At 64.2% G+C, this 27,143-nt stretch overlaps 2 protein-coding genes across 4 annotated transcripts in view; one reads left to right on the top strand and one right to left on the bottom strand.

Annotated features, from left to right (window-relative positions):
• LOC101944300 (transitional endoplasmic reticulum ATPase-like) overlaps positions 1-11,178 on the top strand; it is a 25,862-nt gene extending 14,684 nt beyond the window's left edge. The window contains exons 10-18 of the mRNA XM_065576163.1: positions 395-507; positions 973-1,137; positions 1,222-1,344; positions 1,581-1,793; positions 2,324-2,502; positions 3,430-3,559; positions 8,606-8,764; positions 9,052-9,203; positions 10,163-11,178. Coding sequence (XP_065432235.1) covers positions 395-507; positions 973-1,137; positions 1,222-1,344; positions 1,581-1,793; positions 2,324-2,502; positions 3,430-3,559; positions 8,606-8,764; positions 9,052-9,203; positions 10,163-10,283 — 1,355 coding nt within the window. The 3' untranslated portion in view covers positions 10,284-11,178. The remainder of the gene's footprint in view (positions 1-394; positions 508-972; positions 1,138-1,221; positions 1,345-1,580; positions 1,794-2,323; positions 2,503-3,429; positions 3,560-8,605; positions 8,765-9,051; positions 9,204-10,162) is intronic.
• Positions 10,760-27,143, bottom strand: PTGER1 (prostaglandin E receptor 1). Of its 3 annotated transcripts, none has more exons than XM_065576171.1 (3): positions 26,854-27,143; positions 15,784-16,669; positions 10,760-13,713 (listed from the first exon to the last, which is right to left on the bottom strand). In XM_065576171.1, the coding sequence occupies exons 2-3, from the start codon at positions 16,627-16,629 to the stop codon at positions 13,462-13,464; spliced, it is 1,098 nt and encodes a 365-aa protein (XP_065432243.1). In that variant the 5' UTR covers positions 16,630-16,669; positions 26,854-27,143; the 3' UTR covers positions 10,760-13,461. The 3 variants fall into 3 exon arrangements, with proteins under 3 accessions (XP_065432243.1, XP_042704065.2, XP_005296135.2); XM_042848131.2 differs by lacking the exon at positions 26,854-27,143 and adding an exon at positions 22,880-23,004; XM_005296078.4 differs by lacking the exon at positions 26,854-27,143 and adding an exon at positions 17,450-17,754.

Raw genomic sequence — 27,143 nt, 5'->3', positions numbered from 1 at the left:
CCCAGAGCTGGGGATAGAACCCAGGAGTCCTGGCTCCCAGCCCCCCTGCTCTGACCACTAGACCCCACTCCCCTCCCAGAGCTGGGGACAGAACCCAGGAGTCCTGGCTCCCAGCCCCCCTGCACTAACCCACTAGACCCCACTCTCCTCCCTGACTCCCAGAGCTGGGGATAGAACCCAGGAGTCCTGGCTCCCAGCCCCCCTGCTCCAACCCACTAGACCCCACTCTCCTCCCTGACTCCCAGAGCTGGGGATAGAACCCAGGAGTCCTGGCTCCCAGCCCCCCTGCTCTGATTGCTAGCCCCCAGCCCCCGCTCCTGGGGCATGGTGGTTCCACACGCCGTGTATGTTTGCGAGGGGCTGGGCTGAGACCCCACCCCTCCTCCTTCCCCAGGGCGCTTTGACCGTGAGATCGACATCGGGATCCCGGACTCGGTCGGGCGGCTGGAGATCCTGCAGATCCACACCAAGAACATGAAGCTGGCCGAGGATGTGGATCTGGAGCGGGTGAGAGGGTGGGGCTGGATGGGGCGGGGGCAGGTGTGGGGGGGGCAGGAGTCTGTATAGATGGGGGGAGGGTCATGTGTGCTTGGGTAGAGGGTGTGGCAGGGGAGCTGTGACCCCTCCCCTGTGGCTGGCTGGCCCCTCCCCATAGCTCTATCCCCAACGAGTTCCTCCCCACTATGGTCCCATCCCCACAGCCCACTGCTCTGTGCCCCCATTCCCTGGCTGCCCCCTCTCTGTGCCCACGTTCCCTGGCTGCCCCCTCCCTGTGGCCCTGTTCCCTGTGCCCCTGTTCCCTGACTGCCCCCCAGGCCCTATTCCTTGACTGGCCCCGTTCCCTGGCTATGCCCCCTTCCCGCCCGTGGCCCCGTTCCCCTCCCGTGGCCCTGTCCCTGGCTATCCCCCACCCCACGGCCCCGTTCTCTGCCTCCCCCCCGTGGCCCCGTGTCAGGCGCCCTGTGGCTGCAGGTGGCCAGAGAGACGCACGGGCACGTGGGCGCGGACCTGGCGGCGCTGTGCTCCGAGGCGGCGCTCCAGGCCATCCGCAAGAAGATGAACATCATCGACCTGGAGGACGACACCATCGACGCCGACATCCTCGACGCCATGGCCGTCACCATGGACGACTTCCAGGTAACCTGGCGACCCCTCCCCTGGGCCCCGCCCCTCCTCTCCAGGCCACACCCCTCATGCTCTTCCCCTCCCCCCCCCGCACAGTGGGCTCTCAGCCAGAGCAACCCGTCGGCGCTGCGGGAGACGGTGGTGGAGGTGCCCCAGGTCTGCTGGGAAGACATCGGGGGGCTGCAGGAGGTGAAGCGAGAGCTGCAGGAGCTGGTGCAGGTGAGTGGGGGGCTGCACTCGCCTTGCCCAGGCTAAGCAGGGATCCGCCCGTTTGGGGTTTGGATGGGACTCTCCCTACTCTATGCCAGCCCCAGTGCCCCAGTGCGGTGCTAGGGGGCACTGTGCTGCGGGGGGCGGGGCTCAGCAGGGGGCACCTCCATGGTGCAGTGAAGGGAGGGGGTGGTGCCGGCTTTCTGGGCCCCCCCATCCCTGACCCCCAGCTGTCTCCCCTCCAGTTCCCGGTGGAGTACCCGGACAAGTTCCTGAAGTTCGGCATGACGCCGTCCCGGGGCGTGCTGTTCTACGGGCCGCCCGGCTGTGGCAAGACCCTGCTGGCCAAGGCCATCGCCAACGAGTGCCAGGCCAACTTCATCTCCATCAAGGGCCCCGAGCTGCTCACCATGTGGTTCGGGGAGTCCGAGGCCAACGTGCGCGATGTCTTTGACAAGGTGCGTGGGGCGTGGAGCACCGGCGTGGCTGGGCCTTGGAGTTCCCCCTCCCCTGGGCCTTGGGGTCCCCCCCCACTCAGCCAGGCCTCAGGGCTCCCTGCCACCTGCGTGTCCGGGCCTTGGGGTCTCTCCCCCACCTGCCTGGCCGGGCCTCGGGGTGCTGGGGCATGGGGGGGCCTCTCTACTGCTCCTACCCATGAGCCCTGCCTGCAGGGTCTGTGTCGCCCCCTCACCCTGCTGTGCTCGCCAGTTGTGGGGGTGATGCCTGCACAGCCAAAGGGGTGCAGGTTTGGGGAGATTCCTGCTAAATGGGGGAGGGGAGCTGCATGGTGCCCTAGCCTGTCCCAGTAGCAGGGGAGCCCCTGTCATGGCACTGCTGTTGCCAGCGAGTACCCCCAACCCAGCCCCGGGGTTCCCCCCTCCCCAGTGCATTCTGTCCCCCTCCAGGTGTCCCCCACCAGGCCCGCCCCGCCCTCTCTTCCCCCTTGGGGGCTCCCCCCCACACCCCACTCTCTCCCCCTGCGCCCCAGGCTCGCCAGGCCGCCCCCTGCATCCTGTTCTTCGACGAACTGGACTCCATTGCCAAGGCGCGGGGCGGTGGCGCGGGGGACGGCGGGGGGGCGGCCGACCGCGTCATCAACCAGATCCTCACCGAGATGGACGGCATGACCAACAAGAAAACCGTCTTCATCATCGGGGCCACCAACAGGTGAGACCCTCCCCAGGACACCCTGCTCCCCAGGCCCGGGCCGAGGGCGGCGGTGTCTCAGCCAGCGGCTGCTGGGACCAGGACAAGCCCCTCTGCGCCGCCCTGCTGTGTCTCCTGCACCGTGGGAGACCTGGCCATGGGGAGGGGGCTGAGGAGCCCCTCCCATCTATATGAGCTTGGGAGATGCACCCTGGGGGCAGGGGTGGGGCAAGGTCCCTGAGAGGAAGGGGGCAGGGTCCGTGTGGTTGGGGAGGCTTCCTTGGGGTGGACAGGGTCCCTGGGGGCAGGAGATGGGTAGGGGGTGAGCAGGCTCCGCGGGGGTGGGGGAGGTTCCTGGGGGCAGAGGGGTAGGACTAGCTCTGTGGGGGCAGGGGAGGGTCCCTTGTGGGGGACAGGGTTCCTGGGGACAGAGGGTGAGCAGGCTCCATGGGGGTGGGGGAGGGTCTCTGGGGGCAGGAAATGGGCAGGAGCCTTTGGGGCAGGGGATAAGCAGGCTCCGTGGGGGTGGGGGAGGTTCCCTGGGGGCAGGGGAGGGCAGGGCAGGCTCCTTGGGGACAGGGGAGGGTCTCTTGCAGGGGACGGGGTCCCTGGGGACAGAGGGTGAGCAGGCTCTGTGGGCGCAGGGGAGGTTCCCTGGGGGCAGGGGGGTTGGACAAGCTCCGTGGGGGTAGAGGAGGGTCCGTTGTGGGGGACAGGGTTCCTGGGGTTTGGCTCCTTTTCTTGGCAGTCCAGTTTCCCTGGAGAAGCTTTGCGCAGCTCTAGTCCCCGTGCTCCCCAGGGCTGCTCTGGGGTAGAGGGATGCCAGCGGCGGGGGTGGGTGTATGTGGGAGCTGCCCCCTCTCTGGAGGCGCCCCAGGATGCCCTCTGGGGTGGGTGCTGGGCAGGGGCTGAGGCTGTCTTTCCTTGTCGCCTCCGCCACATCCCCAGGCCAGACATCATCGACCCAGCCATCCTGCGCCCCGGGCGGCTAGACCAGCTCATCTACATCCCGCTGCCTGACGACACCTCCCGCGCGGCAATCCTGAGCGCCAACCTGCGCAAGTCGCCCGTGGCCCAGGTGAGTGAGCACGCCCGCCCCGTCTGCCATCCCACCCCAGGCCTCGCTGCACCTCCTCCCGCAACCGCACGGCTCTCTGGTCTCGTACAGCCTCAGCTTTGCCAACTCTCAGCATTGGATCCTGAGACTTGTGATCGTTTGTTCCCTAAATCCCCAGCTCCCGGACTCACGGGAGTACAGGGGAACCTCAGCTTTCACGTTCGCAAAGAAATCGTTTTCTAGTTCCTGTGGCTGCAGAGAGGAGCTGGAAAATGTGAGCCCAGGAGGCAAAGGAAGAAAACCCAGCTTGCATTGTCCAGTTTTTAAATCTTGTGATTTTTAAGTTGGTCTCATAGAATCATAGAATATCAGGGTTGGAAGAGACCTCAGGAGGTTCTAGTCCAACCCCCTGCTCAAAGCAGGACCAGTCCCCAACTAAATCATCCCGGCCAGGGCTTTGTCAAGCCTGACCTTAAAAACCTCTAAGGAAGGAGATTCCACCACCTCCCTAGGTAACCCATTCCAGTGCTTCACCAGCCTCCTAGTGAAATTTTTTCCCCTAATATCCAACCTAAACTTCCCCCACTGCAACTTTAGACCATTTCTCCTTATTTTGTCATTTGCTACCACTGAGAACAGTCTAGATCCATCCTCTTTGCAACCCCCTTTCAGGTAGTTGAAAGCAGCTATTGAATCCCGCCTCATTCTTCTCTTCTGTAGACTAAACAATCCCAGTTCCCTCAGCCTCTCCTCCTAAGTCATGTGCTCCAGCCCCCTAATCATTTTTGTTGCCCTCCGCTGGACTCTCTCCAATTTTTCCACATCCTTCTTGTAGTGTGGGGCCCAAAACTGGACACAGTACTCCAGATGAGGCCTCACCAATGTCGAATAGAGGGGAATGATCACGTCCCTCGATCTGCTGGCCATGCCCCTACTTATACAGCCCAAAATGCCATTAGCCTTCTTGGCAACAAGGGCACACTGTTGACTCATATCCAGCTTCTCGTCCACTGTGACCCCTAGGTCCTTTTCTGCAGAACTGCTTCCTAGCCATTCGGTCCCTAGTCTGTAACAGTGTATGGGATTCTTCCGTCCTAAGTCCAGGACTCTGCACTTGTCTTTGTTGAACCTCGTCAGATTTCTTTTGGCCCAATCCTTTAATTTGTCTAGGTCTCTCTGTATCCTATCCCTACCCTCCAGCATATCTACCACGCCTCCCAGTTTAGTGTCATCTGCAAACTTGCTGAGAGTGCAGTCCATGCCATCCTCCACATCATTAATGAAGATATTGAACAAAACCGGCCCCAGGACCGACCCTTGGGGCACTCCGCTTGATACTGGCTGCCAACTAGACATGGAGCTATTGATTTCTACCCATTGAGGTGATGATCTAGCCAGCTTTCTATCCACCTTATAGTCCATTCATACAGCCCATACTTCTTTAACTTGCTGACAAGAATATTGTGGGAGACCATATCAAAAGCTTTGCTAAAGTCAAGGAATAACACATCCACTGCTTTCCCCTCATCCACAGAGCCAGTTATCTCCTCATAGAAGGCAATTAGGTTAGTCAGGCACGACTTGCCCTTGGTGAATCCATGCTGACTGTTCCTGATCACTTTCCTCTCCTCTAAGTGCTTCAGAATTGATTCCTTGAGGACCTGCTCCAGGATTTTTCCAGGGACTGAGTTGAGGCTGACTGGCCTGTAGTTCCCCAGATCCTCTTCCTTCCCATTTTTAAAGATGGGCACTACATTAGCCTTTTTCCAGTCGTCCGGGACCTCCCCCAATCGCCATGAGTTTTCAAAGATAATGGCCAATGGCTCTGCAATCACATCCACCCTCGGATGCAGCGCATCGGGCCCCATGGACTTGTGCACGTCCAGTTTTTCTAAATAGTCCTGAGCCACTTCTTTCTCCCAGTGCAGCAGTCTGGGAACTGACCTTGTTTGTGAAGACAGAGGCAAAAAAAAAGCATTGAGTACATTAGCTTTTTCCACATCCTCTGTCACCAGGTTGCCTCCCCAATTCAGTAAGGGGCCCACACTTTGCCTAACCTTCTTCTTGTTGTTAACATACCTGTAGAAACCCTTCTTGTTACTCTTAACATCTCTTGCTAGCTGCAACTCCAAGTGTGATTTGGCCTTCCTGATTTCACTCCTGCATGCCTGAGCAATACTTTTATACTCCTCCCTGGTCATTTGTCCAATCTTCCACTTCTTGTAAGCCTCTTTTTTGTGTTTAAGATCAGCAAGGATTTCACTGTTAAGCCAAGCTGGTCGCCTGCCAAATTTACTATTCTTTCTGCACGTCGGGATGATTTGCTCCTGCAACCTCAATAAGGATTCTTTAAAATACAGCCAGCTCTCCTGGACTCCTTTCCCCTTAGTGTTATTCTCCCAGGGGATCCTGCCCATCAGTTCCCTGGGGGAGTCAAAGTCTGCTTTTCTGAAGTCCAGGGTCCGTATTCTGCTGCTCTCCTTTCTTCCTTGTGTCAGGATCCTGAACTCAACCATCTCATGGTCACTGCCTCCCAGGTTCCCATCCACTTTTGCTTCCCCTACTAATTCTTCCCTGTTTGTGAGCAGCAGGTCTAGAAGAGCTCTGCCCCTAGTTGGTTCCTCCAGCACTTGCACCAGGAAATCATCCCCTACACTTTCCAAAAACTTCATGGATTGTCTGTGCACAGCTGTATTGCTCTCCCAGCAGATATCAGGGTGATTGAAGTCTCCCATGAGAACCAGGGCCTGTGATCTAGTAACTTCTGTTAGTTGCTGGAAGAAAGCCTTGTCCACCTCATCCCCCTGGTCTGGTGGTCTATAGCAGACTCCCACCATGACATCACCCTTGTTGCTCGCACTTCTAAACTTAATCCAGAGACTCTCAGGTTTTTCTGCAGTTTCATACCGGAGCTCTGAGCAGTCACACTCCTCTCTTACATACAATGCAACTCCCCCACCTTTTCTGCCCTGCCTGTCCTTCCTGAACAGTTTATATCCATCCATGACAGTACTCCAGTCATGTGAGTTATCCCACCAAGTCTCTGTTATTCCAGTCACATCATAGTTCCCTGACTGTGCCAGGACTTCCAGTTCTCCCTGCTTCTTTCCCAGGCTTCTTGCATTTGTGTATAGGCACTTAAGATAACTCGCTGATTGTCCTGCTTTCTCAGTCTGAGACAGGAGTCCTCCCCTCTTGCACTCTCCTGCTAGTGCTTCCTCCTGGTATCCCACTTCCTTCACGGCTTTGGTCTCCTTCCCCCAGTGAACCTAGTTTAAAGCCCTCCTCACTAGGTTAGCCAGCCTGCTGGCGAAGATGCTCTTCCCTCTCTTAGGTGGAGCCCGTCTCTGCCTAGCACTCCTTCTTGGAACACCATCCCATGGTCGAAGAATCCAAAGCCTTCTCTCCGACACGACCTGCGTAGCCAATCGTTGACTTCCACGACTCAACGGTCTCTACCCGGTCTCTACCCGGCTTGACAAAGCCCTGGCTGGGATGATTTAGTTGGGAATTGGTCCTGCTTTGAGCAGGGGGTTGGACTAGATGACCTCCTGAGGTCCCTTCCAACCCTGATATTCTATGATTCTATGATTCTACCTGAGCCTTTTCCTTCCTCATGATTTTTTCCCCAGGCCTGACGCGTGGGGTTTCTACGCTTGGGGTCAGCAACACTGGAACGGCTTCCTAAACCCACCCTGTGGGGAAATTGGCACACTCTGTGTGTGCCCATGGGAAGAATGTGTATGTGGGGGGTGTATGTATGTGTCCACCCCAAGGCAGATCCCGTCTGGGTGTCCCCCCACCTGACCCCAAGACAGATTTTGTGTGTGCGCGCGCCCGTCCCCACCCCAAAGCAGCTCCCGTGTGTGTGTTTGTGTGTCTCTGGCCCAAGGCAACTCCCATGTGTGTCCCGGGGCACACAGAAGTGGAACTGCTCACCCACAAATACATCCCCCCAGAGGCTACAGGTGAAATCCTGCTCAGAGTTAGGCTGGTGTCAGTCCGATCTAAACGTGTTAGGGCTGGTGAGGTGGCTCCAGATTCCCATGTTACTGGGAGCAGCGTCTGGCCCTTCCAGTCCTAGCCAGGGATATCATTTGCTGGGAGGCAAGGCCCCCCCACCCCCATGGACAATTTCTAAGAACATGGAAAAAAAAACTTTCATTTGTATCTAAAGGGTTCCGTGGGATTTTTTTTTTCCAGCAGAAATTCGAAAACTGAAGGATTTCAGTCAAAAACATAATATTTGCATTCTGAAGGCTGCCGTGGTGCTTCATAGGAGTTGTAGTTCCAGAGCCTCATGAAACCTTTTGCCAATCTAGGCTGGGCTCCCTGGTCAGACTACATCTCCTATGATGCACCATGGTCTCCCTTCTTGGCAAGAGGAAGTGGTGCATCATAGGAGATAGGGTGACCAGATGGCCCGATTTTATAGGGACAGTCCCGATTTTGGGGTCTTTTTCTTATATAGGTTCCTATTACCGCCCCCCCCCGTCCCATCCCGATTTTTCACATTTACTGTCTGGTCACCCTAATAGGAGATGTCATCTGGCCAGGAAGTCTGGTCTATAGAATGGGGACGTGAGACTACTGAACTACATTCCCCATGATGCACCATGGTTTCCACCCTTGGTGAGAGTGGTGGTGCATCATAGGAGGCCATGGGCATGGTGCATCATGGGAGATGTAGTCTGCCCAGGAAGCCTGGTCCATAGAGGAGAATGGGGACATGATGCGACCCAACTACAACTCTCATGAGACAAGGGGGTGACATTTCAGAATCAAAATATTTCTGTTTTTTTTTAAGAAGAACCCAGATTTTCTGTGGGAAATGGACACTCTTGATGGGAAAAATGGTTTTGTCCAAAATCTGATTGTCAGAAAAGGGTTTAGACGGAAGGTTTTGACCAGCCTCATGCTCATCCCAGGAATGACTGCCTTGCCCCCCCTTATCCCTCCTCCAGCCCCTGACTGGCTGTGTCTCTCCCACCCCCTGGAATGTGCCCCCCCAGTGGGCTCTGTGTCTCCCTCCCAGCCTCTGAGTATGTCTCTCTTCCCTCCCGCCAGGATGTGGACCTGAACTACCTGGCCAAGATCACCCACGGGTTCTCGGGCGCTGACCTCACTGAGATCTGCCAGCGCGCCTGCAAGCTCGCCATCCGCGAGGCCATCGAGATGGAGATCAAGATGGAGCGGGAACGCCAGAGCCACCCGGATGCCGTCATGGTATGGGGGGGACCCCACGCGGCAAGGGGGCAAACCCCTCCCTGCGGCAAGGCGCTGGGGGGCTTGAACCCCCAGCTCCCTGACAGTGAGCTGCACGGCCTGAGCTACCCCCTCGCTGGGAGGGTCCCCGGAGCCTTGGCTCTTGCCCCCTGGGGCGCCCCCATCAGGCCAGTGAGAGGGAAGCAGGCCAATCGCATGGCCTTTGTTTGCTGTGGGAGGCCCAGCCCTGGGTTGGCTGATCAGGGCCAGGCCGGGCATGACCATGTTGTCTCCACCCCCCTGGGCAGGACGACGACTATGACCCGGTGCCCGAGATCCGGCGGGATCACTTCGAGGAGGCCATGCGCTTCGCCCGCCGCTCCGTCAGCGACAACGACATCCGCAAATACGAGATGTTCGCCCAGACGCTGCAGCAGAGCCGCGGCTTCGGCAACTTCAGGTAGGGGGCAGATCCCCCGGCGTCCTTCTCGGCCCCAGGATCCCCCCAGCCCTGCCCTCGGCCCCCTGGGATCCCCCCAGCCCTGCCCTCACCCCCCTGGGATCCCCCCCAAGCCCTTCCCTCACCCTCCTGGGATCTCCCCCCAGCCCTACCCTCACCCTCCTGGGATCTCCCCCCAGCCCTACCCTCACCCCCCTGGGATCTCCCCCCAGCCCTACCCTCACCCTCCTGGGATCTCCCCCCAGCCCTACCCTCACCCCCCTGGGATTCCCCCAGCCCTGCCCTCACCCTCCTGGGATCTCCCCCCAGCCCTGCCCTCAGCCCTATGATCTACCTGCCTGCCCTCACCCCCCTGGGATCCCCCGCCAGGCCTGCCCTCAGCTCTATGATCTACCTGCCTGCCCTTACCCCCCTGGGATTCCCTCACCCTCCTGGGATCTCCCCCCAGCCCTTCCCTCACGCTCCTGGGATCTCCCCCCAGCCCTGCCCCTGGCCCCCTGGGATCCCCCCCAGCCCTGCCCTCACCCCCCTGGGATTCCCTCACCCTCCTGGGATCTCCCCCCAGCCCTGCCCCCGGCCCCCTGGGATCCCCCAGCCCTGCCCTCACCCCCCTGGGATCCCTCCAGGCCTGCCCTCATCTCGAATCTGCCCCGCCTCCAGCCTGACTCCCACCCTCCCCAGGACCACCCCAGCTTCAGTCTCAGCCCTTTGGCCTAGTTGTCACCCTCAGCCTCTGGATCCTCTGCCCAGTCTCCCCCTGCCCCGCTAGGCACCCCTTCCCGCCCCCCCCCCCCCCCCCGGTGTCTCGCTCAGCCCTGGGAAGAACAGCCCGCCCGTGGCCAGCACAAGGGGACCCCAGGGCGGCTGGCTGCACCGGACGACACTCTCACCTGCCTGTGACAAGGGCGGGGTTCCCTTCCCCTACATCGCAATGAGCCAGCCCTGCTCTCTCCCCACAGATTCCCAGCTGGGAAGCAGAGCGGGGACGGAGGGGCCGACGGCGCAGGTGGTTCCCGGGAGGGCGACAACGGCCGGGGCAGCCTCTTCCAGGAGGAGGGGGACGACGACCTCTACAACTGACGGGCGGGATCACTGGCCCCACCCCCTGCCCCAAAGCCTCAGCTCCGCCCCTTGTGCCAGACAGACCCGCCCCTCGCACCAGGGCATCTTGTACCGAAGCCTCAGGTCTGCCCCTTGCACCAGAAAGCTCTGCCTTCCCAGCCAGACAGGTCCGCCCCCTGCATCGAAGAGCTCCGCCTTTGCAACCGGAAAGCCCCGCCCCCCTCTGCCCCCCAGAGAGCTCTTCCCAAGCAGGCAGCCCTGCTCCCGTGCCAGCTGCGATTCCCCGCATGCCCCACTTGCTCTTGCTTGTGTACTTTTGTGTGGTAACAAACCCAGGTGTCCCAGCCCCCGCCCCCAGATCACGGGACCCCGGTGTCCTGTGGATTCCCGTGACTGTGGAGAAAGACCCCCACACAACAGCCTCCCACTCGGGATTCCAGCTCCGCCCAGCCATGTGGCTCCTCCTCCCGGCAGCCGCCCCCAGGCCTGGACGGATCCTGCGGGCTGTGCCACTGAGTGCGCCAGCCCCCGGGGAGAGACGCCCCCCAGCCAGGTTGGTGCTGTCTTAGCGCCAGCTTTGTTGTTCTGCCTTTCGGCTCAGTGGCCCAGGAGCGTGGGGAGGGAAGAGCATCACGCCCCCTGAGACCCACCCTGACACCGGGGGGGGGAGCAAGAGAATCTGGACCCTCGGTTGCCCTGGCATCTGGGCACCGTCCTGTCTCTGATGGCAGCCAGACCCCACCCAGCGCCTCGCCCCCCTCCCCCAGAGCTGGCGACAAGCGCAAGGGCCGAAGGGCCCTAGTTTGGGGTGAGAGGATGTGGGATGTCCCAGATCCCCCCTGCAGGAGCCAGCTGCATGCGTGTGCCCAGCGGGGTCTGTAAAGGCTGGACACTAGTAAAGATCTGGATTGTGGGGGCTGTGTCAGCTGGGGGCTCTGCCTGAGTCAGGCGCCGTGACGGAGTTGGTCCCACACGCAGGAAAAGGGCGGAGGCAAGAAAAGGACATGGGGCCTTTCCCCGCCAGGGGGCGCCGGCTCTGATCAGCCCCAGGACAGGGGACTGGCTGGCTCAGAGGGGTGGGACATGGGGCCTTTCCCCTCCAGGGGGCGCCGGCTCTGATCAGCCCCAGGGCAGGGGACTGGCTGGCTCAGAGGGGTGGGACGTGGGGCCTTTCCCCTCCAGGGGGTGCCGGCTCTGATCCAGCCCCAGGGCAGGGGACTGGCTGGCTCAGAGGGGTGGGATGTGGGGCCTTTCCCCTCCAGGGGGCGCCGGCTCTGATCCAGCCCCAGGGCAGGGGACTGGCTAGCTCAGAGGGGTGGGACATGGGGCCTTTCCCCTCTAGGCGGCACCGGCTCTGGTCCAGCCCCAGGGCAGGGGACTGGCTAGCTCAGAGGGGTGGGACGTGGGGCCTTTCCCCTCCAGGGGGCGCCGGCTCTGATCCAGCCCCAGGGCAGGGGACTGGCTAGCTCAGAGGGGTGGGACATGGGGCCTTTCCCCTCCAGGGGGCGCCGGCTCTGATCCAGCCCCACGGCAGGGCACTGGCTGGCTCAGAGGGGTGGGACATGGGGCCTTTCCCCTCCAGGGGGTGCCGGCTCTGATCCAGCCCCAGGGCAGGGGACTGGCTGGCTCAGAGGGGTGGGACATGGGGCCTTTCCCCTCTAGGCGGCACCGGCTCTGATCCAGCCCCAGGGCAGGGGACTGGCTGGCTCAGAGGGGTGGGACATGGGACCTTTCCCCTCCAGGGGCATCGGCTCTGATCCAGCCCCAGGGCAGGGGACTGGCTCGCTGGGGGCGGCAGCTCGGGTAGTGGCCAAGCATTAGAGCCATCTGCTGAGCTGGTTGGAGGCTGCAGCATGGGCTGAGTTTGCTGGGCCTCAGCCCAGTTCCCACGAGCTCTGCGGGGTGGAGTTGGGGCTCCCCTCTCCCCCAGGGTGGGGGCGGGGGGGATTCAGGCTGCCAGCTGTGAAGGGGGGAGACAGGGACTCGCAGACAAACCAAACCCCAGGCACCAGAGCCATTGGTAAAAGCTCTTTATTGTACAGAGCCCCTAGCGCTGCCCTGCAGGCGGCCCCATGGCATGCTGGGAAATGAACACCCAACTGGGGGCCAGCATCCCCCCCACCCCGGCTTTCCCTGTGTCCATCGGGGGCTCACTCCTGATCCCCTCCAGCCCTCCCCTGCCCCCCATGTCCTGGAGCTCTGCAGATGTTGGCTGGCCCCAGGCAAGGCCTAGGGGAGTGGAGCTGGGGGGCTGGTGGAAGAATGGGGGTGGGGTGGGGGGCATCTCCCCAGCCATCCTGGGAATGGCACCTGGGGAAGGGAGCAGAGCCCCTCCCAAGTACCTTTACCTCCACCCCCACGTCCAACCTGGCCCCTGGGTTGAGAGCACAATACACAGCCGCATGGAGATGCAGCCACCTCTGGTTGGAGGGTGCGGGAGCTCTTCATACAGGAAACCCTTGCCCAGCACTGGGATACAGTCACCTCTGGGGCGGGACAGGGCAGTTTTCTGACAGACGCATCCCAGCACTGCCCACGCCAGGCCAGGACGTGAAGGTGAATCCCCTCCAGGGGGCTGAGGGAGGCAGAATGGATTTGGCCAGGGGAGCAGGTGGGCCCTGCTAGACTGGTGACATCGCTGCCTTTCATTGTGCCTCAGTTTCCCCAAATGTTAGGCCTGGTTCAATATGCTGCTTCCCCGGAGAGACGCAGGCCCTGAGCTCCCCTAAAGCCACGGTTTGCTCAGAACCCCGGTTACCTGATGCGCAGGCTGACGGCGTAACCACTAGGCCCTGCTACCTCGCAGGCCAAGCCCTCTTAGCACAAGCCACCCTGCACCACCACTCCTGCATTTCAGCATGGCATTGTGCCCCCGCCATGCCCAAACACCGCATTTCCAAGGTGCCTCCTGCTTCGAGCCAGGAGCTGGGTGGGCCCCGGCAGCACCATTGCTGTAGGCAGGGAAGCAGGACTAAGACACCTACAGCCCCCCCACCCCCCTCCGATTTCCATTGGCGTTTGGCTCAGCTCCTGCAACATCTGCAGCGGGGAGGCTCCCCAGGCGGGTGCGGCACCATCGTCCGACCTGGTGGCATCCAGCGTCCCCCCAAGCGCGTCTCCAGCAGGCACTGGTGCCAAGGCCCTGCCAGGGGCATGAGGGCCGGGGGCAGCCGCCCCGTCTCGTCCGGCCGGGCCCCTACGAGCGGCCGACCATGCTGCGCTCGGAGCTCTGGAAGGAGCTGACCTCCCAGCGCTCGAAGCGGCTGCCCTTGCCCGGGGGCTGGCGGCACAGCACCCCATACAGCTTGCGCAGCACGGCCCGGCGCAGCAGGATGTACACCCAGGGGTCCAGGATCTGGTTCCAGGAGGCCAGGCGCACGCCCAGCAACAGCAAGTCCTGGTAGTGCAGGGAGCCGGCCTTGTCGCCCACGGCCAGCACCACGAAGATCTGCAGGGGAGGGAGGGGCATGGGGGTGAGAGGGAGCGCCCAGTCACCAGGAGCTTGGAGGGGCTTGACTCCAGCCCCCCGCCCCTTCCCTGGCCCTAAATCTCTGGGACTGACCCCTCAATCTGAGCCCCCCCAACAGCCTCATCCCCTCCCAACCTGAGCTTCCCAACAACCCCGTCCCCCTCCCAACCTGAGCCCCCAACAGCCCAATCCGTCTCCCCCAACCTGAACCCCCCAACAAACCCCCTCCCAACCTGAGCCCCCAACAGCCCGATCCCCCTCTCCCAACCTGAACCCCCCCAACAAACCCCCTCCCAACCTGAGCCCCCAACAGCCCCATCCCCCTCCCCCCAGCCTGAACCCCCAACAACCCCATCCCCCTCCCCCCAGCCTGAACCCCCCAACAACCCCATCCCCCTCCCAACCTGAGCCCCCAACAGCCCGATCCCCCTCTCCCAACCTGAACCCCCCCAACAAACCCCTCCCCCTCCCCCCAGCCTGAACCCCTCCAACAAACCCCCTCCCAACCTGAGCCCCCAACAGCCCGATCCCCCTCTCCCAACCTGAACCCCCCAACAACCCCCTCCCCCCAGCCTGAACCCCCAACAACCCCCTCTCCCCCAACCTGAACCCCCCAACAACCCCCTCCCCCTCCCCCCAGCCTGAACCCCCCCAACAAACCCCCTCCCAACCTGAGCCCCCAACAGCCCGATCCCTCTCCCCCAACCTGAACCCCCCAACAACCCCCTCCCCCCAGCCTGAACCCCCCCAACAAACCCCCTCCCAACCTGAGCCCCCAACAGCCCGATCCCCCTCCCCCAACCTGAACCCCCCAACAACCCCCCTCCCAACCTGAGCCCCCAACAGCCCGATCCCCCTCCCCCAACCTGAACCCCCCCAACAACCCCCTCCCCCCAGCCTGAACCCCCCCAACAAACCCCCTCCCAACCTGAGCCCCCAACAGCCCGATCCCCCTCCCCCCAATCTGATCTACCCACCCCAGCCAGTTTGGGGGGACCCTGCAGCACACAGCTGGAGCCAAGCATGACTGCGCAGTTACCAGCCAGCAGCCACACGAGGGCGCTGCTGCATCAGCCTAGGCCCGCCCCCCTCCCCCCCGCAGTCTGAATCAGCTGCGCAGATACACGTGCCCCTGCCTCCAACCTCCCCCGAGGGCAGGGCCCAGGGGCTGGGCTACAAGGGGCAATCCTCCCCCGGGGGGGTCAGGATGGTGCCGACTGGGGCTCCTGTAACACCTGGGCTCCCCACCACTACCCGGCCAGCACCAACCTTTTCCAGGGCAGCCCCCACCGAGGGAGGGGCTGAAATGGGGTAAACCCGGCACCCATGGGGAACCCCCTATCCCCCCCAGAGACCTTCCCAAATCCTGAACCCATGAGGAACCCCCCAACCCCCCAAACCCTGCACCCATGGGGAACCCCCCAGTCCTCCCCCGGGAACCTCCAAACTCTGCACCCACAGGGAACCCCCCTGCTCCCCCCAGGAACGTCCCAACCTTGCACCCATGGGGAACCCCCCTTTCCTCCCAGGGAACCCCCAAACCCTGCACCTGTGGAGAACCCCTGCCCCCCAGGGAACCCCAAAACCCGGCACCCATGGGGAACCCACTAGTGTACCTTGTCCCGGCAGGGAACCCCCCCCACCCTCACACTTAGGGAACCCCCCCCCCCCCACTGCACCTTGTCCCTGCAGAAAGAACCCCCAACCCTACACCCATTTTGAGCCCTCCCTGCACCCTGACCCCCCCAGGGAACCCCCAAGCCCTGCACCCATGGAGAACACCCCCATACTGCACCCTGTCCCCACAGAGAGAACCCCCAACCCTGCACTCACGGGAACCCCCCCTTCACCCTGACCCCAAGGAGCCCACCCTGCACCCTACACCCATGGGGAACCCCCCAGACCCTGACCCCCAGGGAAATCCCTTCAACCCTGCACTCCTGGGGTGACCCTCCCCCTGCATCCTAGTGGCACTAGGGGGATCCCCTCACCCCCTCCCACTATATCCCGTGGCCTTGGGGGGGACCCCCACCCTACCCCCTCACTCACCAGGATAGGGCTCCAGCAGATGCAGGAGACGACCATGATGCCCACCAGCTGCACCACCATCTCGATGTCGTGGGCCTTGGCGCGCCGCTGCCCGCATTTGCGCTCGGCCCGCAGCCGCGCCCGCACCAGGCTGAGTCCGCTCAGGGTGTTGCAGACCAGGGCGACCAGCAGGGAGGCCAGGCCCAGCAGGGAGAAGAGCAAGGCAAAGGTCACCTCGCACCAGTCCTCCACCGGCTGCACCTTGATGAAGCACCAGGTGCCCGGGTACTGGATGGTGTAGGTGCCGAAGCTGAAGATGGGCAACAGGGCAATGCCCAGGGCGGAGGCCCAGAGCCCCAGCAGGGTGAGTTTGGTCCGGACAGAGGTGACCAGCGAGCTGTGGAGCAGCGGGCGTGTCACCCCGACGCAGCGCTCCACCGCCATGACGCAGCCCAGGAAGAGCGGGCACAGGCCGAAGAAGACCATGCAGGCGCCGAAGAACTGGCACATGGCGCCGGTGCTGTCCATGGTGTCCCATTTCTGCCGGGTGGCGTAGAGCTGCAGCACGAAGGCGCCCGGGATGACGTGCCCGGCGAAGTCCGTGATGACCAGGCTGCTGGCAAAGAGCAGGAAGGTGGCCTTGGAGCGGCGCCGGAAGCGGGCGTAGGACTGCGCCAGGATGGCCAGGGCCACCACATTGGAGACAGCGCCTAGCATCATGGAGAAGATGGGCATGGCCGGCGAGGACCCCCTTTGGCCCACCGAGGAGTTCCCCAGTGGCAAGCTGCCAACAGGCATGGGGAGGGGGGCCCCGGGGCTGCCGGGCCTTCCCAGCAGGGAGACGTTGGGCGGGTGGCAGGTGAACATCTTCTCAGCAGCGTCTGCAGCTGGCACCAGCCATGGACATCTGTGGGAGAGGAGAGAGATGGACATCAGGGGAGAGCCACTGCCACTAGACCCTGGCACTGCCCCCACGCGCTGGGGGCTGAGCCACACAGTCCCCCCACCCCCACTGAGGGAGGCGCCCTCTGCTGGTTCCAGAGGGAGCTGTGGGCTCTCACTTACCCCCCCCCCCGCCGGCCTGCTGGGGTGGGGGCAGCAGTTTGGAGCTGGGGGGAGGCAATGGGGGAATCGGGGCACGTTTCCTGGCTCTGTGGGGGGTCCCCCAACTTTCAGGACATTTGAACCCAGGGCAGTCAGGGCGACTGGCCCCCGGTCAGCCAGGGCAACGCTGCTGGAGCCCAGGGTGCCCCCACGGACTGGCACCAAGGAGCAGGACTGGTCCCTCCTGCCACCTGCCCTCCCCTGAGCCCGGGAACGAACCCCCGGGGAGCCCCGTGTGACCCACAGGAGACACCCCCTGGCACTGGGACGCTGGGCTGGACAGAGCCCGGGGGTGACTCTTGGGGGAGCAGAGAGAGGAGAGACCAGACTCCCAGAAAACCCCCTTCCCTCGCTCTAGACCCCCCCCCCAGAGCAGGGGAATGAACCCCGGGGTCCTGGCACCCAGACCCCCCCTCCCCCGTGCAAAGAGCAGATCGGCGCTCAGCACCGGTCCCAATCGGGACGGGGGGGGCGGTTCTGTTTCATTCACCCCCCATCAGCTCCCCCCCCATTCTGGGGCCAGCAGCCCGGACCCCCGGGCACCCCGCCCCGAGAAGGCCCCGTGGGGCCCGCGTGCCCTTACCGTGCTCAGGGGCTCCCCCCGCGCCCCACTCCCAAGCGGCCGGATCGCTCCCTCCGAAGGGACCGCGCGTCCGGGCCCCCCGCGCCCCGTCCCGGCTGCGAGCGGGGCAGAGACGGAGCCGCTCCGGCCGAGGGATCGACGCCCCGTCGGGGGCCGCTGGGCTCGGGACCCGCTCGGAGACCCGCCGCCCCGCGCCTCGGCAGCCGCCTTCCCCAGTGGGGCGAGTCCCAGCCCCGGGGTCCCGCCGCTGCCCGCCGCGCTGCGCTCTGCCTCCCCGGCCGGCCGTGCGCAGGGACCGGAGCGCTGAGCTCCGGATCGCCCCCCTGCGGCCGGCCCCCTCCGTCCGCGGGCGGGTGAGCGCCGGGCCGCCGCCAGGGGGCGCACCCACCCCCGTGCCCAGCTCAGCGCACCCGCTCCCGCCCCCCACCTCCCAGGGAGGGGCCAGGGGGTGACCCCTGCTGCCAAGCGGCCCGGCGGTGCTGGGCTGGACGGGGTGCCCAGCTCCCGACACTGAAGGCAGCTTGGACCCTCTGGCTCGTTCCATGTTCCGGGCACGAGCCACCCTGTGTATGGGAAGCGTCCCCCTGCCCCTGCCTACGGGGTGTGTCCTGTGCCACCCTGCCCAGGCCATGTCCCCTGTGCCACCCTGCCCCATGCATCCCGCTCCTGCCTACAGAGTGTGTCCTGTGCCACCCTGCCCCATGCATCCTGCTCCTGCCTACAGAGTGTGTCCCTTACGTCACCCTGCCCCATGCCACTGGAACCTGTCTGGTGCCCATCCTGCCCCAGTCCATGGAGGGTCATAGTAGGCACACGGTATGCAGCATGCCACCCACTGGGGCTGCGGACTCTGCAGGGGTGGAGGGATACCAGGGCAGATGAGCCCCTTGGGCTGATGGAACCGAACTCACTGGCCCACAGACGCAGGGAGGCGACACATTCCTGCCCTGGGGGGCTAGGTGGGCACACTGAGATTCAGCGCGGGGAAAGGGCAGTTGGGAACAGAACCCAGGTGTCCCGAGGCCCAGTGCTCTATCCCCTAGGCAACGCTGTCCTTCAATCCAGGCTGAGATGGACCATTGCTCTGCTCTGGCTGGAGCCTCCGGCCTCACCCATCCCCTGGGTGTCAGGGCTGCTCGGAGCTCGGGCACTCTGGAGCCACACAGGTTGAAGGCCTGTTCTCTGTGGGGCACTGCGCCATTAGATGCCGAGGACAGTAGGGTGGCCCAGCAGCCCCTGCTGTGTCATTACCCCAGGGGGGTTACAAAACACCGCAGGGATGCTGTGCTCCAGGGGAAAGTCACCCAACGGCCTGGCCTGCACTCCTCTCCCAGAGCTGGGGATAGAACCCAGGAGTCCTGAGTCCCAGCCCCCCTGCTCTAACCAGTAGCCCCCACTTCTCTCCTGAGGCTGGGGATAAAACCCAGAAGTCCTGGCTCCCAGCCCCTCTTTAAAGAGCCCCGAGACCTTTCAACTGAATGACCTCTAGGCCAGGGAGGGAAGGAGACTCTGTGGGTGGCGTCAGTCCCTGCCAGTCACTGTTTACCCCCAGCCCAGTGAGATCTGAGCGGCTCCAGCCAAGACAGGTCCCTGGGCACTGACAGGTCCTGGTGCCTCAGAGCTGGGGAACTGAAACCACTGGGGGCTGCCACGGCCCCAAGCTCTCGTCGCTGCCTGGGAAGAGTCCAGTGGCTCCCCTGGCCTGCTGGCCCAGGGATCCAGGCACCCCCAGGCACGGACCCGGAGAGCCCCCGCTGCCCGCGGTGCCACTGCACTGGCCTGGTGAGGAAACCGGCCCCGAGAGCAACATGGTGACTGTCAACAGGCCCAGCCCAGCCCCACCGCCCCGGCATATCTCCGGCCCTACGCTCAGCCCCACCGCCCCGGCCTATCTCCGGCCCTACGCCCAGCCCCACCGCCCCGGCCTATCTCCGGCCCTACGCCCAGCCCCACCGCCCCGGCCTATCTCCGGCCCTACGCCCAGCCCCACCGCCCCGGCCTATCTCCGGCCCTACGCTCAGCCCCACCGCCCCGGCCTATCTCCGGCCCTACGCTCAGCCCCACCGCCCCGGCGTATGTCCGGCCCTACGCCCAGCCCCACCGCCCCGGCGTATCTCCGGCCCTACGCTCAGCCCCACCGCCCCGGCGTATCTCCGGCCCTACGCCCAGCCCCACCGCCCCGGCCTATCTCCGGCCCTACGCCCAGCCTCACCGCCCCGGCGTATCTCCGGCCCTACGCTCAGCCCCACCGCCCCGGCGTATCTCCGGCCCTACGCCCAGCCCCACCGCCCCGGCCTATCTCCGGCCCTACGCCCAGCCTCACCGCCCCGGCGTATCTCCGGCCCTACGCTCAGCCCCACCGCCCCGGCGTATCTCCGGCCCTACGCCCAGCCCCACCGCCCCGGCGTATCTCCGGCCCTACGCCCAGCCCCACCGCCCCGGCGTATCTCCGGCCCTACGCCCAGCCCCACCGCCCCGGCGTATCTCCGGCCCTACGCCCAGCCCCACCGCCCCGGCCTATCTCCGGCCCTACGCTCAGCCCCACCGCCCCGGCCTATCTCCGGCACTACGCCCAGCCTCACCGCCCCGGCGTATCTCCGGCCCTACGCCCAGCCTCACCGCCCCGGCGTATCTCCGGCCCTACGCCCAGCCCCACCGCCCCGGCATATCTCCGGCCCTACGCCCAGCCCCACCGCCCCGGCGTATCTCCGGCCCTACGCCCAGCCCCACCGCCCCGGCCTATCTCCGGCCCTACGCTCAGCCCCACCGCCCCGGCACAGCCCAGGACCAGGCACACACCAAGAGTTCTACCAGCTCTTGAGAATATTTTAGCAAAGCACAGGAGAGAGACAGACGAAGGTCTAAGGTGACAGATCAAGGACTAGCTGGGGGGTGGGGAAGGGGCTAGACGGGGCTGGCAAGGGATGGGGTTAGATGGGGCTGGCTGGGGACGGGGCTGGCTAGAGATGGGGCTAGCTGGGGACGGGGCTGGCTAGAGATGGGGCTAGCTGAGGACAGGGACAGACGGGGCTGGCTGGAGACAGGGTTAGATGGGGCTGGTAGGGAGCAGGACCGACGGGGCTGGCTGGGGACGGGGATAGATGGGATTGGCTGGGGATGGGAATAGACGGGGTTATCTGGGGACGGGGATAGATGGGTTTGGCTGGGGATGGGGATAGACCGGGCTGGCTGGGGATGGGGACGGGGACAGACGGGGCTGGCTGGGGACAGGGACAGACTGGGCTTGCTGGGGACGGGGATGGGGACTGACTGGGCCAGCTGGGGACAGGGACAGACCGGGCTTGCTGGGGACGGGGATGGGGACAGGGACAGACGGGGCTGGCTGGGGATGGGAAAAGGGATGGGGACTGACCGGGCCGGCTGGGGACAGGGACGGACGGGGCTGGCTGGGGACGGGGACAGACTGGGGTGGCTGGGGATGGGGACAGGGATAGACGGGGCTGGCTGGGGATAGGGATGAGGGTAGATGGGGGTGGCTGGGGACGGGGACGGGGACAGGGACAGACCGGGCTGGCTGGGGACAGGGACGGACGGGGCTGACTGGGGATGGGGACAGATGGGTCTGGCTGGGGACGGGGATGGGGACTGACTGGGCCGGCTGGGGACAGGGACAGAGTGGGCCGGCTAGCTGTGAATGGGGCTAGCATTCTGTTTCCAGGCTGACCCATTGTGCGGGGCCATGAACAGCAGCCAGTCGCTCTGCTGACCAGCCCCAGCAGGGTCTCCCTTCCCCTGGTGCCTGGCATGGCAGCAGGTGGGATTCGGAGCACGGGGGGCCAATGCCATGCTGGCAGCCATGTGAGTCCTGCCCCAGCGGGGCCCGGTCCATGGCAGGGCAGGCACCCATGTCCGTCCCCGATGCCCCTGTGCTGAGCAGGTGCTGAGGTTACGGCCAGCTCTGGGCAGGCCTCGTGCTCACACCGTCCTTATGCCGCCGCCCCGACTTACATTTGGCCATGTGCATTGTGGGAAAATCCAGGCTGCTCTCCCGTCATGGCATCAGAGGCAGAGAAGTGCTGGAAGGGGGAGCAGTGCATTCTGGGATGGAGAGCCGTCAGGAGTGGGTTCCATCTACACTAACCAGTGGGCAGACCCAGGCTAAGCCCCTGAAGGGCAATGCTGAGCCCAGCACCTGGCAGGCGGGGCAGGGGGATGCCTGGTCGCCGGGAAACCGCAGACGCTTGCGGGTTATCAGCTTCACATAGCTGCAGGGGGCCATGGCGCTGTAAAGCTAGGGACCAGCGCCCAGCCGCCGGAGTGCTGGGTACATAAGGACCCAGGAATGGGCCCATCTAACCCAGTATCCTGCCTCCCGCCTGTCCTTGGTGTTGGGTGATGGGAAGGGGGAGGGTGCCAGGGTCAGCTGGGGGAGGGGCCCTGAGCGGGAGGTGGGGAAGGAGAAGTTACAGGGGAGGGAGGGAGGCAGGGGACTACGGGGCAGGGAGGGGAGGGCAGGGGTAGGGAGGGGGTTATGGGGGAGGTGGGGGAGGTAACAGATTCCCCCCCACAACAGGTCTGTGGAAAACCACTGAGCACCCAGGAATCGAATCCCATGGGGTCTGAGCACAGCCAGGTCTGTGTGTGTGTGTGGCGGGGGGGGGGTTTCTGGCATTGCAGGGTGAGCCTGGGTGGGATGGGCCAGGCTGGGGGCAAAGCGGGCAGGGGAGAGGGGGTGGCTGGTAATGGAGGTGGGTGGAATCAGGACCTGGGGGGACCCCAGTGTCCCCAGTTCCCAGCCCAGGCCCAGAGCTGCAGCCCAGCACCCTGACCCCTCCCACGCTGCAGGGAGGGCTCGCGCCAACCCAGCCCCGGCCAGCAGGGGGCGCTGTGGAGTGTGGGGCAGGAGCCTCTTGGATCTGCCCAGCTGTTGCCACACGTGGGCGACGTTGCACCCGGCCCTGCTGCACCCAGGCTCCAGCTGGCGGCGTTTCCCGGCACAGCCACCCCACATGGCGCCCATTAGCGCTAATGGCTGCAGGCCATGGTAATGCAGTGATAATGGAGCTGCGGTTGCTGGCTCCGAAGCCGCATTCCCAGCGGCCATGAGCTCATGTGGGGCCGGGTGAGCTGCTGGTTGGGGCATCTGCCCTGGGCTGCAGCCACGCCGGGACCCAGCCTCCCCTCCAGGTCCTTTCACACACGGTCCATTGGCATGAACAGATGACGCAGCCTCCTCCCCTTTGGGGGGGACATGGTGGGGAGGGGGGCGCATGGGCTGGGGAGGGAGAGGGGAGCATAGGGCAAGGCTGGGGGTTGCATGGACTGGGCTGGGGGGCGTGGGGGGCAGGGTGGGGGGGCGCATGGGCCAGGGCAGGAGTGGTGCATGGCGTGGGGAGGGGCAGGGCCACATGGGCAAGGGTGGGAGACATGCATGGGCCAAGGCAGCGAGGGAGGGGGCATGGGGCTTACCTGGCCTGGGACTGCGATGCGTAGCTCACGATTCCGGGCGGTGGCTGTCTGCCGGGTGCTGAAGCCGGGGTGCCTAGATCCCGCGCAGCTGGGGGTGCAGGGAGGGGCCTGCAGCCAGGACCTGCTTGGGGGGGGGCTGCCAGATACGTGGCAGTTCCAAGCCAAATGGGAGCTGGGTTCTCCTGCTTCTCAGCAATGTTTAGGGAAGGGAAAACGTACCAACCTGTCCTGCCTGGGGTGCGGTTTCACTCTGAGCCAACTTGAGTCAGGCCAGCGGAATCAGGGGACAGAAGGTCAGAGTGTAGAAGAGACAGACCAGGAGTGAGGGGCACTGGCAGAGCTGCGGGGGGCAGGGCTGGGCTAGCAGGGGGCTGCGGGTCGGGATTGAGGGGCACTGGCAGAGCTGGGGGGGGCAGGGCTGTGCTAGCAGGGGGCTGCGGGTCGGGATTGAGGGGCACTGGCAGAGCTGGGAGGGGGCAGAGCTGGGCTAGCAGGGGGCTGCGGGTCGGGATTGAGGGGCACTGGCAGAGCTGGGAGGGGGCAGAGCGGGGCTAGCAGGGGGCTGCGGGTCGGGATTGAGGGGCACTGGCAGAGCTGGGAGGGGGCAGGGCTGGGCTAGCAGGGGGCTGTGGGTTGGGATTGAGGGGCACTGGCAGAGCTGGGGGGAGGGGGGCAGGGCTGGGCTAGCAGGGGGCTGTGGGTCGGATTGAGGGGCACTGGCAGAGCTGGGGAGTGTAAGGGGGGGCGTTCTCTCTGTCAGGCTGCCCGGCCCATTCCCGCTGGGGTGGGGGCTGGAATGTGTGAATGAGTCACCCTGTCAGCGGGACACATTTCCTTTGATTTGGTGCCCGGATTGGAGGGGTGTGTGGAGAGGGGTGTCTGTGGCAAGAGGCAGGTTGTAGGGTGGGGGGGCTGTGGAGGGGGGGCAGGTTGCAGGCGGCTGTGGTGGGATGAGGGGAGTTGCAGGGGGGCTGTGGAGGGGGCAGGTTGCAGGGGGCTGTGGTGGGGTGAGGGGAGTTGCAGGGGGGGCTGTGGTGGGGGGGAGGTTGCAGGGGACTGTGGTGGGGTGAGGGGAGTTGCAGGGGGGCTGTGTGGGGGGAGGTTGCAGGGGGCTGTGGTGGGGGAGGGGAGTTGCAGAGGGGTGTGGTGGGGGGAGGGGGCAGGTTGCAGGGGGCTGTGGAGGGGGCAGGTTGCAGGGGGCTGTGGTGGGGGGAGGGGAGTTGCAGGGGGCTGTGGAGGGGGCAGGTTGCAGGGGGCTGTGGAGGGGGCAGGTTGCAGGGGGCTGTGGTGGGGGGAGGGGAGTTGCAGGGGGGCTGTGGAGGGGGCAGGTTGCAGGGGGCTGTGGAGGGGGGAGGGGAGTTTCAGGGGGCTGTGGTGGGGGGAGGGGAGTTGCAGGGGGGCTATGGAGGGGGCAGGTTGCAGGGGGCTGTGATGGTGGGGAGGTTGCAGGGGGCTGTGGTGGGGGCAGGTTGCAGGGGGCTGTGGAGGGGGGAGGGGAGTTGCAGGCGGCTGTGGTGGGATGAGGGGAGTTGCAGGGGGGCTGTGAAGGGGGCAGGTTGCAGGGGGCTGTGGTGGGGGGAGGGGAGTTGCAGGGGGCTGTGGAGGGGGCAGGTTGCAGGGGGCTGTGGAGGGGGGAGGGGAGTTGCAGGCGGCTGTGGTGGGATGAGGGGAGTTGCAGGGGGGCTGTGAAGGGGGCAGGTTGCAGGGGGCTGTGGTGGGGGGAGGGGAGTTGCAGGGGGCTGTGGTGGGGGCAGGTTGCAGGGGGCTGTGGAGGGGGGAGGGGAGTTGCAGGGGGGCTGTGGTGGGGGGGAGGTTGCAGGGGGCTGTGGTGGGATGAGGGGAGTTGCAGGGGGGCTGTGGAGGGGGCACCTTGCAGGGGGCTGTGGTGGGGTGAGGGGAGTTGCAGGGGGGGCTGTGGAGGGGGCAGGTTGCAGGGGGCTGTGGTGGGGTGAGGGGAGTTGCAGGGGGCTGTGGTGGGGGGAGGGGAGTTGCAGAGGGGTGTGGTGGGGGCAGGTTGCAGGGGGCTGTGGAGGGGGGAGGGGAGTTGCAGGGGGGCTGTGGTGGGGGGGAGGTTGCAGGCGGCTGTGGTGGTGGGGAGGTTGCAGGGGGCTGTGGAGGGGGGAGGGGAGTTGCAGGGGAGGAGGGGCTGTGGCTGGTGGCATAACCTGGGTGCATGCCATGGGCTGGGGCCAGGGTCAGAGTCCTTGGCAGCCCTGAACTGCTGGCTCTGTGGCTCAGACGTCGCCTAGGGGAAGGCCCCAGCAGCCTCTAGGCTCTGATGAATAACTCCCACGCAGCCGGGCAGGCCATGGGACACTCCCCCTGTGATGCAGCCAGCTCTGGGCTGCGGCAGCCCCGTGGCGGCGCAGTAGCACTGGATGCGGGGGGAGGCATTTGGGAGGCTGAAGAGAATTAACTGAGGCGATGTCTGGCCCCAGGGTAACGCACCTGACACACATGCAGCCCCAGGTGTGTGTGCTGGGGGGGGGTCTGCCATGAGCAGAGCAGAGCCCCCTCCCCACACTCCTTGCAGCACGCCCCCCCCCAGGCTCCCTGCAGCATGTCTCCCCCCTCCCACTGAGCCCCCCAGCCCCCCCAAGCCCCACAACCCCCCCAGGCTCCCTGCAGCATGTCTCCCCCCTCCACTGAGTCCCACAACCCCCCCCGCTCCCTGCAGCACGGCGCCCCCTAGGGTTGTACTGGGGGCCAGCACCGACAGCGAGGGGCGAGTGCCCCCTGCTGAGCCCCTGCCCTGCAGATCCAGACAGGCTGTTTATGGACAAGCTCCAACACTCTCAGCAAGGGGCGAGTCCCCCTCCCCCCCCCCCCGAATTGACTTGGCTCCTGGCATCAGACGGGAGCGGCGGGGGGGGGGGGGTCTTGGCTAAGGGCCCAGATGGATCATATCTGCAACACAAACATCTCAGGGCGTAAGTGGGGGGATGGTGGAGGGTTTTCCACAGGGGGAGAAGTTTTGGGGGATGGGGGGCAGATGACAATTTCACATAATTCTGAGGCACTCGACAACTCAACAGATGTTACCCAGGGATCCCTCACCTAACGCTGGGATGCAGCCACCTCTGGGGTGGGTCAGGGAGTTGTTTATACAGGGATCCCCTGCCCAGTGCCCAGGCATCAGGACACCTGGGTTCTATTCCCAGCTCTGCTCCTGCCCTGCTGAGTGATGCTGTGGGGCAGATCCCTCTTGGTGCCTCGGTTTCCAATCGTCTGTAACGTGGGTAATGGCTGTGCACCCCATGTGACCTGAGGGCCCTGTAGGAGCCAACACACAACCGCGTGTGTGCCCAGGACAGGACTGAAATGCAGGGGGCCTGAGAGCCCTGATAAGGGGTAGCCTGGCTGGGGAGGAGGTGCTGGGGGGCACTGTGGAGGGGTCAGGTTTTATTGACGGTCTCCTCTTCACACCCTGCCCCATGCCGATCCCAGTGGAGAGCGCCCCCTGGGGGCACCAGGCAGTGGATTCCATGTTGAACCTGTTCCTCCCTCCCTCCCCCAGGGTAGGGGACTGGGCAGCCTTTCTCCCCTGTGGGGCAATTTCCCCTCAGGCCTCCCGGCTTGATGCATTGCGACAGGGTGCAGGGGGCGGGGAAGGGGGGGTTGTGTAAGGCCCAACCCTCCCTTCCCCTCCCCCCCAATCAGGGCCCCAGAGAGAGACACTGAGGAAATCTGAACCCTGCAACTAGCTCCAAGATGGGGGAAGGACTGGGATGAGCTGGGGGCAGAAAGGGGAGACCACATGGGGATCCCCCAACTAATCCCCCCGCCCCCCCTCCAGGGCCAGAAAAGGACCAGGCAGCCCCTAAGGGGCTGGCTATCAGAGCTGAACTTCTCGGTAACAGCAACCAGAATGTTATGACATTTAACATCCTTGTGGGGTGGGGCGGAGGACAAATACCAAAGAACATTCCCACCCCCCCCACCCCCGCAGCATCAAAAAGGGGAATGCCACAAACCTGAGTTAAACGGACATTCAACGGAACGGTCCCAAGGGCGAAACGCCTGCAAGCTGCATGGCAACCTTTTAAAAACACCATCCCGGAGGCTCAAATGAAATGTGTAGCCCCAATTGAAAAAAGAAAACAGTGTGAGGATAAAAAAAAAACACACTGCCCTGGTAGCTAAACAACAGCGTGAAAGACGCAGTTAGAGGCCAAAGGCATCCTTTAAAAATTCAAAGTCAAATCCCACGGTGGGAAATAGAAAGGAACATAAACTCCGGCATGTCAAGTGTAAAAGTATAACT

Source organism: Chrysemys picta, chromosome 22 (assembly GCF_011386835.1).
Source record: "Chrysemys picta bellii isolate R12L10 chromosome 22, ASM1138683v2, whole genome shotgun sequence".
Classification (NCBI taxonomy): Eukaryota; Metazoa; Chordata; order Testudines; family Emydidae; genus Chrysemys; species Chrysemys picta.
This window is presented reverse-complemented; position numbering and strand designations above follow the sequence as displayed.

Excerpts from the sequence above, each read along its gene's own strand:
- PTGER1 (XM_065576171.1), bottom strand. The coding sequence starts at position 16,629 with ATGTTCACCTGCCACCCGCCCAACGTCTCCCTGCTGGGAAGGCCCGGC. Across the intron at positions 13,714-15,783 it reads TCTGCTGGAGCCCTATCCTG|ATCTTCGTGGTGCTGGCCGT; the intron begins GTGAGTGAGGGG and ends CCTCCCCTGCAG.